The 15,930-nt window shown below is 49.1% G+C and overlaps 1 protein-coding gene across 6 annotated transcripts in view; it reads left to right on the top strand.

The window, feature by feature from the left end:
* PEAK1 (pseudopodium enriched atypical kinase 1) overlaps positions 1 to 9,385 on the top strand; it is a 309,411-nt gene extending 300,026 nt beyond the window's left edge. For all 6 annotated transcript variants that reach the window (XM_004758478.3, XM_004758477.3, XM_045070736.1 and 3 more), the window contains one exon: positions 2,591 to 9,385. In XM_004758478.3, the coding sequence (XP_004758535.1) occupies positions 2,591 to 3,754 (1,164 nt within the window). In that variant the 3' untranslated portion in view covers positions 3,755 to 9,385. The remainder of the gene's footprint in view (positions 1 to 2,590) is intronic.
* Positions 9,386 to 15,930: the final 6,545 nt, after the last annotated feature.

Raw genomic sequence — 15,930 nt, 5'->3', positions numbered from 1 at the left:
GCAGGCAGATACCACCCGAATAACACGATGTGAGGACCAGTCACAATTAGAATACCCTCTCCTCTTCCAGTGCCAAACCACAGAGTGGCAAGTTTTTTTTTCAGTGCAGCTTAACATAGTAGAAACTACAGAGTGGTCAGACACTTCTCCCTCTCTCTCTCAGCCTTGGACTGGGTGTGTCTTAGACCAGAACATACTGCCAGTCTGGCTTGTTGCCTGAGTGGGGAGAGGGAGGTGGGCAGGATTGGGCTTTACCTCTTCCTCTCTAGCTACCTCCACCTAACCCATGGTCAGAGAGCCTCATTGCTGGGGCAGGTGGCTCTCAAAACTCAAAGAAAGATGCATTTTTCTGTTTTGCTTTTCTCTGTTTGAAAAAACATGAAGATCTATAGTGTGACATCATGTTTAATGTTTACAGGTTATAGTCTTAGTCATGTGCAATGTTATGTTTGTGTAGCTTTGAGATTTATAGGTCGACTCTACAGAGTTGATCTCATTTAATCCTCACAAGTGCCCTATGAGGTAGTAGGTTTCAGGATTTTTTGTATATTAGCCCCAGAGAAATTGGCTGAGATGCTCAAGTTTACACAGTTCATGTCAGGACTAAATCCCAAACCTGCCAAGTCCTGGGTAAGGGTCCTTTCTGGAGAGTGACTGCTAGAGTTTAAACTACAGTCTCATTCAAGTCAACTCAGTGGTATTTGATTGACTTTTCAAAGACGGAGGAGTTGGAACCTTTGGACTTTCATTCCAGCCAGCGATGTGATATGGAGCAAATTATTAAAATTGAGAATGGGTTTAATGGTGCCGTGTCCTAGATCCAACTCCTATACAACTAAAAGATGACTGGTATAGGATTTTTTAAATACCTGCTGACACATAAATATGAAATATTGCCAACAGTACAGTATAGAAGGAATTCATGATGTGATTGATGAGCATATAGGAGTATATATTATTCTGCATGTACAGAGGCTTGGAGAGCTTTCCAAAGATAATATTTTCTGAAAGATATATGTTTGAACTTGAACTCAGCCTGGGGTTATCTCTCTTTCAAGACCAGAAGTTTAGTTAAAGAAAAAATGCTTGATGTGCCCTCAAATTGATGAGGTAGGTGGTATAAGATTTGAAGAGAGAAAGATTTCTGTGGTGTTGATCACTGGTGTCAAGACTCTATGTGTAATAAATATGTATAAATACAGTAAATGAGAGAAGATGTTCCTTTCCCCCAGATACGCCTTTACCTTTGGTCCAGTTGAGGGAAGGGGGCAGGGTTCTTTTTGGTTTTTTTCTTTTTTTTTCTTTTTCTTTTTTTCTCCCTGTTATCATGAGAAGTGTGCTTTTGAGTCCCCATCACCTAGTTCATATTTTTCTTAGTAGCTGTTTGAATGGAAATCAGAGCACACTCTTTCTCAGACCTGGAGACTCATCAGCACCCTCCCAAGAAAATGTTTTTAAAATAAAAACTAGAAAATCCTTTTTAAAATGTGTTTCTTTTCTGTATGACTGCAGCAAAGAGTCAGCATGAACACTTCCGGGGGCATGTTGCCAGGAGGCTTGGATCCCTGTAAAATCCAGCAGCATCTCCCTGCTGGAGGTAGGAAACGGGCTCCTCAGGTCCCAGCCTGTGGAGCAGCTGTCCTGACTGGGCTGTTCCAGTCTGTGAATGAGTGTTAGACACTGAGTCTTCCACTGACCGCTTCTCCACAGCCTGTCATCATAATCCATTTAGGGGTGATTTGATTTACTTTTTGCTTGTCTAGCCCTGGACGACTAGAAATGTAGTCGTTGTTTCGGTATATAGAACTCTTGGCTAATGTTTGTGATGAAAAAGCTCTTGCATGATCCATAACCACTTAATGAAATTCTTTTGGAGAGACCTTCCTGCCTAAATATTGGCCTTTAAAAGAGGCCTGTTAAGAGAAAGCATGAAAGTCAGAGTTCTGCCATGGAAATGTTCACTGTGCTCAGACCAATGATGCCCTCCAAGCTTTACCTCTACCTTGCCGGTCAACCGTGCATGCCTGTTTTGACAATGACATTCATTTACAATTAGGAACACCCACACTTCACCTGGCCAACCTTATGTTACCCTCCTGACCAGTGATAAAATAAGGTATCCTGGCTCAATTTATAGAGCTGTTGTTTAAGTCTGGGCTGTAAGCCTCTACAGAAAGTAGGTAAAAAATTATTCTTGATTGTTCTGTTTTCTAGATGACATACAAGGTGTAGTAGAAAAAGCAAGCTTTGGTGTTAGGCTTGGGTTTGCAAGCTGGTAGCCCTGGGCTTTCTTCTTTTTTCTCTTTCTTTCTTTCTATTTTAATTCTTAAATCTTCAGCCTACTTCGAAGGGTTAGTGTAAAGACTAGAGATAATATACATGAAGTACTCAGCGTGTCGATAGCCATGGGAAATGTCTCCTGCCATTATTACTGTTACTAGGCACAGGACTACCAAGACCCTTCCTGAAGACTTCACTGTAACACGGCCTGTTCCTAACCAGTCACCTCCCCATTACTCTTCCTTTACACCTCGAAGCCTGGTTATGAAAGGGTGTGTTTTACATTGTGTCATTTGCGTTCTTCTTTCAGATCTGTAAGAGCAAAGCGAAAGAGTCGCAGCAGTACTATCACAGCTTGGCTGTCCGGCAGAGTCTGGCTGTCCATTTCAACATCCAGCAGGACTGTGGTCATTTCCTTGCAGAAGTCCCTAATCGTCTGCTTCCCTGGGATGATCCTGATGCCCCTGAAGAGGAAGAGGATGAAATGGAAGAAGCTGAAGAAGAGGTGAAAGGAGAAACTGATGGGAAAAGCCCGGAGCCCTGCTCTGAAACAGAGCCATCCCAGAAAGCAAGCCAGGGGCTCATCAGCAGGAAGCAGAGAAGCCACGTGGTGGTCATCACCAGAGAGGTTCCCTATCTCACGGTGGCTGATTTTGTGCGGGACTCTCTGGGCCAGCACGGGAAGAGCCCGGACCTGTATGAGAGGCAAGTGTGTCTGCTGCTCTTACAGCTGTGCTCTGGCCTGGAGCACCTCAAGCCCTACCACGTCACTCACTGCGATCTTCGTCTGGAGAACCTGCTGCTCGTCCACTACCAGCCAGGGGGGACCAGCCAGGGCCTGGGGCCCGCGGAGGCCAGCCCCACCTCATCTTGTTCCACCAGGCTCATCGTAAGCAACTTCTCTCAAGCCAAGCAAAAGAGCCATCTGGTGGACCCCGAGATCCTCCGCGACCAGTCCCGCCTCGCTCCGGAGATCATAACAGCCACCCAGTATAAAAAGTGTGATGAGTTCCAGACGGGCATCCTCATCTATGAGATGCTGCACCTGCCCAACCCGTTCGATGAGAACCCGGAGCTGAAGGAGAAAGAATACACTCGGGCAGACCTGCCTCGTATCCCACTCCGCTCCCCCTATTCCCGGGGCCTGCAGCAGCTGGCCAGCTGCCTTCTCAACCCCAACCCTTCTGAGCGGATCCTCATTTCAGACGCCAAAGGCATCCTCCAGTGTCTGCTGTGGGGCCCCCGGGAAGATCTCTTCCAGACTCTCACCATCTCTCCCAGCCCCGCACAGAGGAGCGCCCTGCTCCAGAACTGGCTAGACATCAAGCGAACACTGCTCATGATCAAGTTTGCCGAGAAGTCCCTGGACAGGGAAGGTGGGGTCAACCTGGAGGACTGGCTCTGTGCTCAGTATCTGGCTTTTGCCACTCCAGATTCCCTCGGCTGTATTGTGAAGACCCTGCAACACCGCTAGTCTGTCCTGGTTGCTACTTTTCTTTCATTCCCACCTTCCAGTCACCTGTGCACTCCCCATTCCCAGTGCTCCCATGGAATTCAAAGAAAGAAGAGAGACCAACCTTCCATCCCTGTCCAGAAAAAAATGAGTGCCCTCCGAAGGCTCATTCACGGCTCCACACCGAGTGCAAAGCTCGGTCTGTTTTTGCTGTACGGTTGTGCAGTTCCCTTCCATCAGAACACCTTTCACCCTAATTGTCCCCAAATGCAGGAAGAAAATGAACATGTCCATCCCAGAAGGGACAGCTCTTTTGGTATGAACTCAGTGATCTGTGTCCAACTCCTCCATGATTCTGAGTATCACCTATCTTTTTAACTCCAAGCATTTATTCTCACTAGCAATAGACAGATTTGACCAGTCTTACCATCATCCACTAAGCTCTCACAACAGACTTCTTTTTATGTCTCTAAAGGATCAATCACTGACTCTCTTACCAGGCAAAACTGCTGTCCTTAGCATCAGGCCAGTTTTGTGCCTGGGGACTCTATGCTTTGTTCCAGCAGATAGTCAAAAGGCAAGGAGAGATTTCGTCCTTTGGTCATGGACGCATTTTCCCTTGTCCCCGGTAAGTAGGTGAACTACATGGAGGACAGCCCGGCCAGTCTCTCCTCTCCTGCCACTGCCTGACTCTCCTTCACCTCAACTCTGTCCCTACTTGCCAGTGAAGTTCGGGTTTATCAGCCACTTGTGTCCCCTTCCAGAACTGACCCAAGGGGGTGTCACCGATGCCTCCACAGGGTGCATACAGTTTGGCTCTGATAAAGAGCTGGCAGGACACCCGGAGATGATTTTCCACACATGCAGTTCCCTAGGGGGCCCCCCCAGGGGTCGTTGTGCTGGCTTTGATTACTGTCAGAGCTGGCAGTGTAGACAGCCATGGCTGGTGGAGCCCAGATCCCCATGTTCCCCTGAGCGGTAATCAGCCAGCTTCCTCCTCTCAGTAGCCAGTGTTAACTAGTCTCCCAAATGCTGTAGACATCAGCTATGAAGGAAACGGCTGTCAGCTGAGCTCTGAGATCTGCTCGGAGGACACAGCGCACTGGCAGTGAGGGCAGCCAGAGGCCAGGGAGGGGAGACAGCCACTGATGAGACTGCCGGGTCTCCTCACAACGCTGATCTTGACAGAAGAGGCTGCCTCCCAGTGGCCCCGGGAACATTGCTCCTTAGAACTCTGTGCAGTGGCCCCGGAGGATGGCTCTCAAGGATGTTGAGTGCCTGCGAGCCATGCCACACGTGGGGTCCATGCTCCTCTCCTAGGAATATATGTGCAATTTTTGTATGGTTTTTTTTTTTTTTTTGAGCTGTATATTACAGTGTTTGTGTTGCAATTTTACCTGAAGCAAGTTCTACAGAAATCCTCTCCTTCCTCCCTTGGCACATACACATTTGCGCTAAGAAATGAGGGTTCCTTCTGGGGGGCTTGGGGTGGGGGGGGACACGGGTGCGCTTGTTTTATTCAAAACTGTGAGTATCTGTTTACTTCAACCTTGAAATCCCAAGAGTCACTCAGCTGTGTGAGTGTGCATACACGTGGGTGTGCACGTGCATGCTGGGAGCAGAGGCCGGGCCTCTGAGGGGAACGACCTGTGGCAGGGTTGAGAGATGTGTCCTCTGCGTCTCGTCGGCGAGGGAGCCCCGGGACCCCTCCCCTGCCAGCGCAGAGCTTCTGAAAGCCAAGACTGGTTGTGCAGTATTACTTAGCACATTAGTGGCCTTTTGGAAATTTCTAAACTTTTAACATTTTTAACAGCCTTTTTCATATGATTCACCTAAATCAAAGAGGATCAAGAAAGGAGAAGAATGTATTTTATTGTGATCTTCTTTGTGTGTTGTTGTTGTTGTTGTTGTTTTTAAGAAAATGGGCCATGTGAGGCTCCCCATGGAGGATGCCCCTCTCCTCCTGGCCAGCCATACAGGACTCCCAAGGAAGAGAACTCACTGGGCCACAACAGCCTGGCCTCCTCTAGCCAGAGTGCAGGGCTCGACCCCTAGGAACGGCTGCCGAGCGGGCCCACCACCGCAGGCCAGCAGTCTGCTCCGTCCGCGGGTCCCAGGGCATGGCTGCGCCTCGCCTCATGGCCTGCTGTTTCATTCACCTTAGCAGAGCCCACATGCACATAAGTCCTTGCCTAATTATACACTGAAGTAGTAGCACCCAGACCACTGACCGTGTCAGCCAGCACATTCCCTTTGCCGTCCTCCCCGCCCTCCCCCAGACGGTCCGCAGATTGATACACTTACTCAATGTCATGCTCGTGGTGCCTTGCCCATGTAAATTTGAATGTTGACTATTTAATGAGGTTTCATATTTAATGAAGAATGTTCCCTGGGCCCTCTGTTTGTTCTCTAGGTATCCTTTTTCTTTTCCTTTTTTTTTTTTCCCTGTTTGACTTGGATCCAGCTTTCTTCGTGTTAACTCTACAGTATTCTAGGCATGGACACCCTCGAATACCGTTACCCTAGAGCACTGGTAAACCGAGTCCCTCCCTCGCACCAGATTTGTTCAGTACTGTTTTTATATTCAGACTTGTTAAGAGCAAAAGATGAATGCCACCTAGTCAGAGAAGGGCCTCAGGCTTCCCAGAGAGAGGTGGCTAGATTAATTTTTCTCTGCAGAATATGAGGTAGAGAGGGAAAAGGGTGTTACGGGTTCGAGCAGAACAGACAAAATAACTATCTCTAGACAAGAAGTACTACATCAGATGCTCCTTGGAGTATTTTTCCAGAATAGGGAAATTTGGTCAGCTAATGTCACAAATTTTTTTTACACTCGCATTTTAATTACAGTAGGAACTTTGAATTCATTCATCAAGTGGAAAGAAACCCTACCTTCGGACACAGATGGACATATATGTGTTAAGAGTTTTGCATTATGACTAGGATAGCACTTTAAGTTTTCTCAAGTCAAGTTACCGTCTTCAATATTATTTGGAAATTTTTTCTTTTCTGTTGAAGTCCGTACTACAGATTCTTCCATTTATTGAGAGTTTGAACAAGTAAGCCACCTTTGGAACTTTACCTTAAGCCGTGTGAGCAGGAACAATCTCTCTGACACATTTCGGTGCTAGAGAAACAGGGAAGTGGGTGGAGTAGCCAAGACGAAGCCTGAATGTATATATAGCAGAGTGCCTTGTTCCGGTGACAAGCTAGTCTTGGAAGGAAGAGAATCCGATGTCCCACAGCGAGGACTAGGACTGTGATGCCAGCCTGAGGGAGAGCCCCTTAGGTGAATGTACACTGATGTGATGCTGAGAAGCTAACTCATGAAGAATGACCGCCGGATGAGAGAAAGGGCAGTTGAACCTATGGCGTCCACATGAGTGAATCATGAATGAGACCTACCAACCCCCAGACGAAGTGAGAATTGGAGGCCAAGAGGACGGCAGTGGGTTTCAAGGTTTGCCCTCTGGGGATGAACTGGGTGAGGTGTAGGGAGGGCACAAGCACCCGCACCACTGACATTGGGGGGTCAAAGTAGAAGGTACCTGTGAGGATTTTAAGAGTCTGGGTAGCCTTTCATCATCAGGTCAAGTGGGGGCCAGTATTGCTTCCAGACTCAGAAGAAGGTTGTTAACATAGAAAACTCATAAGCCAAGACATCTAAACCTCTAGAAATAGTAATGATATTTCTGGGAGGAAAACTATATTTTAAGGTTTCTAGTATTGCAAATGAAAGAACTTTGGGGCCTACTAAATAATAAGGCGTGGAAAGATTGCACTTAGCTTCCCAAATTTGAATTAAAAACTCTTCCGTTAGGGAGGTAACCTGACTTGGCTTTGCCGGTAACCTGCAAATATAATATTTTCCCCTAGATTATACTGACAGTGATCTGAAAAAAATACAGACTAGTCCCAGAAATCAGGATGTACTCAGGATACTGCACTGTAATTCCAAATGATTCTAGGTGTTTGAATGAAGTGTAGACATACTTGAAGAGGAGGGAGAGAGGGACTTGGCACCCCAGGCCAACTCTGACGGTTTTTACTGCCCTCACTAGTTGATAAGGATTGCAAATTCTTGTCCAGCCTAACGAGTGAACAGGATGGCAGCCCACGAGACTGGGTTATTAGTTTTACCTCATTGAAGCTCATACTCTCAAAGGCCCGAAGTGCTGCGCAGAAACAAAGCCAAGTGCGGCCAGCCCCGAAGGCCAGCTGTCCGTGCTCATGGCAGTGCCAAAAGTTGGGAGTCTGTGGACCAAAAAAGATGCCATAAGGGAAGCCGGGGAGCTACAATGCAAGATCCCAGATAGTGATGATACCAAAGAAATCCAGCCTTTTTGTCCAGATGCTTTGAAGGGAAGGAGGTTGAGTTACAACAGATGCCATAGAAGGAGAGCTCACATACATTCCATGTCAAGGGATTTGGCTGATAAAATAATCCATCCTCCAAAAAAAGCACCTACTTTTTAAAAATAAGTCCATTTTGTCTATTAGGAAAAAAGATGATGGTGATGATGAAAGCCGTGGTCCCCAGTATCTGAGGAGAGGGAACTAGTCCCTCTCCCCGGGACGTGACCATGGCTGTCACCCTGACTTCATCTTGGGAACATTGCATCCATGTGATTCTGAGAGCTGGGCAATATTTTCTCTAGGAGACTGTGGTAGTTTCAGTAGGTTTGTTTAAAGAACTCCTGGGAGGTTTCTTAACAAATCCAAGTCATTTTTATAAAGCTTCCTACAGAGGTGGTTACCACTCGTCACCATCATTTAAGATCTCCAAGTGCCCCAAATGTACAAGGTGCTACACAGCTGTTAACATCCCTTCTCCGTAGCTGTTTAAAATTAGAGTAGGTTTTGCATCAGCCACTGTTAGAAGCTGCCCCACCCAAGTGGGCTGCCCCAGCATTCCCATCATCCCATCACATGCTTCCCCCTCCAGAGAGCCTCTGGGCTTAATCCAGCTTCTCACCTCTAACCCATCCTACTCACCCCCATGCTTTTTTTTTTTTTTTAAGAAAGTTTCAGGGAATCAAAAGAGGTCGGAAATTTTTTAACCTAGCAGAAGTATAGAGTCATATATTTTGCTACGACTATTATTGTATTATGGAGAATCCACTTTGCCCGTCTAGTGTGTGGAAAGTGTGTGTGTGTTTGCACTCACGAGAATTTGAATGTTGAACAGCCCTATATGGCTTCAGGGTAGCATTTTTGAAGGAGAAACCACACTGCTTCAGGAAACTTGCTCCAAGTGCTACTCGGTTATCCCTTCCCTTGCCAGTTTTTTAAAGAGTTATGTGTGAACACACTGGGGTGGGATTTTCTGTTGATACGCAGGGCATTTTGGCATGAGAGCAGGGCAGAAGCAAGATGTCATCCTTGTCAGTATTTGAACCATGGCAGTCCTCACTGCAGTCTCTCCTTAGTTCCCCACGGCTCTGCCCACTCCCTATAGTGGAAAATCTTATTTCTCTTGCTCTTTACTGGAGCTTCAACCCTCTACATATTTTAGAGTTGTATAAATCTACCCATGTAAGGTCCCCTCTGTCACCAGGTGGTGCCGCCCCTTGGTTTGCTGTGGTACTTTGCTGTGTTCTCTGTGGCATCATGTTACTGTGTAAATAAAATTGTTTTAATATACACTAAAAACGAGACGGGCGTTTGTTTTCTCAGGGACCCTCCCATACTGACACACGGGGGAGGGTTTGCTTGCAGACGCGGTTGGTTTTGCCCCCAAGCGTTCATGCCCTCTTGGGTCTTTGCTCCCCGCTGACCTGGACGGTATTTCCTGTTCATTCCCTCCCGGACCTGAGAAAACTAGCCCCAGAAGACAAAGGCGGCCTTCTGCTTTGCCTAGCGCTCCCTGAGGGCTGCCGGTCCGCTGTGTGCGATTGCCCCCTGGTGGCCAGTCTCCATACAGCCTTCCCCGGGCTCCTGCGGCGTTTGAGAGGCTTGGTTATACTGGGGTCTGGTCACCCTCCGTGAAGGGCTCCCAGCCGCGCAGACAGTAGGAGCAGAGGCCAGGCCTCGTGCAGCATCGAGCTTCATCTGCTACAGAATTCGCATAACTTTGCCTGTTCCTTAAAATGTGTGCAGGAGTGTGTACTCACAGGGTTCTCAACGAGGGCCAACAGGCAAATATGCTGACCCTTAAGTAGCCAAGAGGCCGCCTGGCTTAGGCAGGAAGAGTCAGCAGTTGGCAGGGGTAGCAACAGCTGCATCATTATTATGAGTAGAATGGATGGAAATGCAAACGTGTAGATTCTAAATTTAGACCAGATTTTACACCTCTAAACCCTGTATGGTGGACCCTGTACCCACACTGGTGTTTCTGCTCCTCTCCGCTAGCGATCATTCTGGAATTTGCAGATATTTAAGGCATATTGCTATCCGGTGGTTGCCAGACTCGAGTTTTGTGTTGTCAAAGAAGCAAACCCACACTGGCTTGGGCCTCAGAATTCCACCTGCACCATCTGGACCCGGGAGCAAGGGTTACAACAAAAGCCAGGAGTCAGCCCGCAGGGACATAGCGCTTCCTGCCACAGCTCTCAGCCTGCATGCTGGGGAGGGTCCAGGGAACTGCCCTTTCTAGCTGTGAACACAACACACCGGCTTTTGGCGGGGGGGGGGTATAGCTGGGGCGGAGCAGTCACAGAGCAGCAGCATTTACCAGCCAGGCTGCGGGCTAGAGCTCCATTGACCTGGGCCTCAAAGGATTTGGCCTAGGTGGCGGGACCAGTTCAGGGTTGCTCCAGCCAGACATGGCAAGGAGAGGCAGATCGAGGCTCAAGAAACTGGAAGCTCTGTTCTTCCAGGTCATTCTACCCAGTATGGGATCCAGTCCTGGAAATTCTACCAGTGGGTCCTCGGCAAGACCAGTCTTCTCTTTTATTCTGGGTTGTGCAGGCATTAGGATAGAGCCTTTGGTTTCCATATGCCTGCAGATTGCTTTCAATTCAGATCCAGACAATCTGGATCTTTCCCACCTGGGATTAACCAGTACAAGTTAGTCTCTGGACTCCTGGGGCTGTGAGTGTGCACCCTCTGCTCCGGGAGCTCTTTGCCTGCTCTCCAGGGCCCAGCAAATTACACTTCCTTTAAAGTGAGCCTGTGCTCTGATAGGGAGGGAACTTCATTGGTGCCTTAGGAGCCAAGAACTGCATTTGGTGGATCACACGCTGTTAAGAGAGGCTCTAGGCAATTATAGCAGAAACTTAAAAATTGGATTCTACATGGTGGGGGCAGGAGAGAGCTGGATGCCAAGATCCGGTTCTCCCAAATTTGCAGACCTCTGAATGGAAACAGGCTGCCTTGAGCACAATCCCTGACTTCCTGGATATCACAGGAAGGTCTTAAAGGTACCTGGAAGCAATCAGAAAGCGGAGTGGTTGGTGCTGGTCACCCGTCTCAGCTGGAGAATCGGAACATGGCTTGGGAAGAATGCCAGGCTGCTGGGGAAGCCGCCCAGGGGGACCAGGGGCCCTGAGCGGAGGAAACCCTGTGTGTCTGAGGCGGGGGCAGAGCTCACAGCTCTGTGTGTCCCGTCACCACCGTCCTCCACTCGTCAGCCCATGCTGGAGCCAGAGTCCCCAAAACAAGGCATCGGAAGGCAAGACCAAGGGAAACCTCCACGCCCACAGCTCCTCTTCCACTTTCCCTCACCCCAAGCCCCTTGCCTCCCTGCACCATGACCTACCGGAGATCCTGGTGCACGTCTGAAACCACCCCAGCCCCATTGCCCCAACCTTCCCAGCCCAGGCCCCACCGCTACCCCCTCTCCCTCCCCATGCGAGGAAGAGAACCCCACCTCGAGCATCAGCCTTGGCAGACCTCCCTCCCTCAGCACCCAGGCTCTGAGCTGCTCAGCTTCCACCCTCAACTATTCTCTGTCCTTAGCCTCCTGCCCCCAGGCCTGCCCCAGCAGGGCAGGGCAGCTGGCCTTTCCCAAGCTGCTCAGCGCGTACCTGGCCTGGGCCCTGCTCCAGAGAGCCCCCCGGGCTCCAGCTGCGTGAGTATGGACAGCGACAGCGGTTCAGGCGTTCTGCTGTCCCACATCATCCTCACTCCACCCCTCAGGATAACTCCATCCTGCCCATTTTCCCCTCAACTCATCAAGGCCAGGATCTCAAACCAGAATCGGTGCACCCTTAACAGCCGGGTGCTCTTTCCTTATCCCCTTCCTGCCACCTAAGTGTGACCAGGATGCTGGGGGGACCGCAGCGCTCGGGGTAGAGCTGCCTGGGGGGGTGGGTGGAAGCCTTCCTATTCTCATTAAGTGCCACGTGCCGGCAGGAGTTCTGCCCCAACCCTGACAGGACAGAGAGGCCGCCAGCTGGAGGGGGAGCACGGGGCACAGCCGCTGCCTTACTGTGTGCCTGGAGAACAGTTTGGAGGAATGAGACCAGGGTCTGCAATGAATCGTCTTCCTTGGAAACCAGAGGCCTGTCTGCTGGGCCAGATATTTACCTGCAGACAATGCAAGGAGCTCTGGAGGCCCACTTTGAGTCCCAGGGATGCCAATACCGCCTTACAGGTGCTGTCCCAGCCAGGCAGGCCACCAAGGGCCTCTCAGCACTGCCTGGGGCCAGCCACAGTCACTTCCTGCCTCCAGGGAGCCAGAAGCCTGCCTTGAAGGGATCTCGAGCACATTCCTTAACTTCTGAACTCTGCTCAGGTACAGACTGGGGCCCCGTTGGCCGTCCCCTCCAGAGCAGGTAGCTGGGAGGATGGGTGGGTGAGGTGACATTTGTGCCAGTGTTTTAGCCTGATTTGCTAGAAAGTAGGGCGGAGACGAAGCCTTCAGAAGGAAGCTGGGGAAGGGAGAAGAATGTTTTGAGGATTCAGACAAAATGGATCATTGCCCGAGAAGGGCCTTGGAGAGAGGGAGGCTATTTGAGGGATGAGACCCTGCTGGCCCCGTCTCCAAGCATCTGCACCCCTGATTTTACCCAATCTCTTGACCTCCAGCCAACTTCAGGCCAATCCATCCCGTCCCGCAGAATGGGTGAGGGCCCCAGCCTGAGCGCCGGACAGGGGTCCCCTCTTCAGAATGCCTGCGTCCCCATGGGACAGGCTCATCGGGGATCTACCTAAATGAAGTGTGAAGGAGCTGGGGGGGAAGGTCGAATACACTAGAAAACTGTGGTGGTGGTGCCTTCCAAGGTGAAGAAAGCTGGCTTCTCCAGAAAGCCAGCCCAGGGTGCTTTCCAGGAGTTAGCTTAATTTTATATCCACAACAATCAATCCTGTGAGATAGGTTCTAGAATTATTCCCATTTTACCAATGAGAAAACAAGAGGTTTTGTTTGCCCCGATCCCTCCATCCCTGTGAGGGACTGGGATTGTCCTCAGGCAGTGTGCCTCTCCCCCAGCTCCCTGGAGCCCATGGTCTTCCTCCCTCCCCCTCCTGCTGCCACCCTGGTGCCCAACCACAGATCCTAGGTCCCACCACCCAGCAGCTCTCCCTGCTGTCCAGACCCCTGCAACAACTTCCACCCTACCCGGCTGGCCCCCTTGCTGCCCTGTCAGACATGGTTCTGGATTTTTCCATGCCCACATTGTTCCTGTCCTTCGTCCTATTCTGCAGGGTGCCACCCAGCCAAGAGGTTTTTGGGGTGACTCCAGTCAGACACATGCGCTCACCCATCTGAAATCTGCAATTTGCTCTTCGGGTTGGGCTCCTCTCTTCCTGTGAGCACCTCGGGGAGGCCTTGACTTCAGCTGTTCCCCCTGCTCTCCTCATGGGGCTCCTCAGATTCTGACTCACACTAGGGGGAGGGGAGAACAGAACTGCTCCTGGCTTCTCCTGCTGGTTTTTCCTGCACACAGGTCCTGGGCCAGGCTTCCCCACATTTAATCCTCACGAAAGCCCTATGACCCCCAAGCAACAGAGGAGCCCACTGAAACTCAGAGTGGGTAAGAAGCATGCCCAAGGCTGCATAGCCGGTGAGCCTCAGGGCTGCCTCAAGCCTAGCCTGACTGACGGGGAAGCCAGTCATCTCCCCACCACTTCACGAGCCCGTTCTCGTGCCAGGGGTACAGCCTGGGGTGCAGACACGCAGTCCAACCTGCCCAGACTGGGGCAGCCAGAGAAGGCTTCCTGACGTGGACAGGATTACCCCGTGGTGGTAATCAGGATTGTAAAATGCTCAGTCCCCCACCCCGTGCTCCTGCAGATGTAACACGTGCACACATTTACCCCCACGACATGCACCACCCTCTGTCGGTTTGCTTTTCTCGTTTAGCTTGAGGGCTGACTCCAGTAGTCATGATGGTCATAGCACTTTCTTAAAAGGGAGCTTCTCCCACTAAAGATGAGAGTATTATATAACATACATATATGCAAATATATTATTCCTATTACTTCGGCTTCTCTGGGCATCCAGTCATCCTTGTAAGGATGGCTGAACAATGAAATACGAGAAACTCCAAAACTCCCCTGAGAACTGTAGAGGGAAGATGACAGAGAAATGAGCCATTGGTTTGACTAGAAAGACCATGTCATCTCCCAAAATACTTCAGTAGCATTTAAATGAAAAATCTCCGTGTTTTGTGGTTGTTTTTTTTAACCTTTATAATACTTCTCAGAATCAGTTGAAAGAATGAATGGTGGAAGAAATCCAGAAACTTAAAATCAAGAGGCTATTTAAGCATAGGAGAAAGCTATGATCGATAAAAGTCTGATATGGGCACAAAAATAACATATAGGTCCATGTCCAAAACGGGTACCTAAAAATGAAATGTAATGAGGCACCTGGGTGGCTCAGTGGGCTAAAGCCTCTGCCTTCAGCTCGGGTCATGATCCCAGGGTTCTGGGATCGAGCCCCTCATTGGGCTCTCTGCTCCACAGGGAGCCTGCTTCCCCCTCTCTGTCTCTGCCTACCTGTGATCTCTGTCAAATAAATAAATAAAATCTTTAAATAAAAAAATGAAACATAGTATGTGTAAAAATGTGACAAAGGGAGGCGCCTCGGTGGCTCAGTTGTTAGATGTCTAACTTTGGCTCAGACCGTGATCCCAGAATTTCAGGATCAAGCCCCACATTGGGCTCCTTGCTCAGGGGGAAGCCTGCTTCTCCCTCTCCCACTCCCCCTGCTTGTGTTGCCTCTCCCTTGTGTCTCTCTGTCAGTTAAATAAATAAATAAATAAATCTTTTAAGAAATAAATGTAACAAAGGATAAGTAAGACATCACTGCATAGAAAGGAAAGAAGGTCTTATCCAACAAAGTGTTCTGGTACAAATGGTTAGCTATTTGGAAAATAAAAATAATTAATCTGTACTCTGTAAGCCAAAATAAATCAAAACAGTTCACACAAACAGCTATGCGCCACAAAGGAAAGAAGAAAGAAAAGAAAGCCTAAGAACTAGAAAGAATGCTCAGTCCGTATCTGTTTTATCTCTTTTTGATAAAGGACTTCCTCAGCTAAAAAGCAATGTAAAGAAGGGGTCTGAAGCAGGGGCGTCAATAGGCAGACTCTGTGCAAAGCCGGAGAAACAAGATCGAGAAGTAGATAACCAGCCAGAAAAACTGTCTCAGTAAGTGTAACAGACATAGGGTTAAAATCCTTAATTATGAAGAACTTAATACAAATCATTAGGAACAGAAAATGCCAATAGGCGGATGAGAACAGACAAGTCAAAGAATCCAGATGTTGAAATGTTCTAGAAATAAGAGAAATGAAACCCTAAGATGTCATATCTAAAGACCATTTTAATAGATTTCTCTGATTATAAAAGTAAAGCATGTTTATGGTGGGCAATCCGGCAAATAACACTGACCCGCTTGGTCACCTTCCAGAAATGACTAGCACTAACTTCTGCCTTCTGTCCTGCTCGTGGTGTCTCCTCGGCCTTTTTCTTATGTAGTTAGGGTTGTATTGTTGGCATCACATTTTCTGCCTATCAAATTAACAAAGATCTTTTTTTAAAGCTCATCCTCAGTGCCAGTCATGGTATATGGGGTTGCAACAGTGGCGGTGCAACTGAATCAGAAAGGTGCTTAAATCATCCTGTCCTTCGTCTGAGGCCACAGCTGAGCCTGTCTGGTGTCAGACAGGGGGTGACCCCAGGAGACAGGGTGGGTGTAGGGATTTCAATTGCCGAGGCCACAGCACCACAGTCTGCAGGGAGTTTTTTCACAGGACGGACTTGGGGGCCCCACCCGAGTGCAGTGATTCAGAGGACCTTTCTCCCAG

The sequence above is a fragment of the Mustela putorius genome, unplaced genomic scaffold (assembly GCF_011764305.1).
Source record: "Mustela putorius furo isolate JIRA1106 unplaced genomic scaffold, ASM1176430v1.1 tig00003972_pilon_pilon_pilon, whole genome shotgun sequence".
Lineage (NCBI taxonomy): Eukaryota > Metazoa > Chordata > Mammalia > Carnivora > Mustelidae > Mustela > Mustela putorius.
This window is presented reverse-complemented; position numbering and strand designations above follow the sequence as displayed.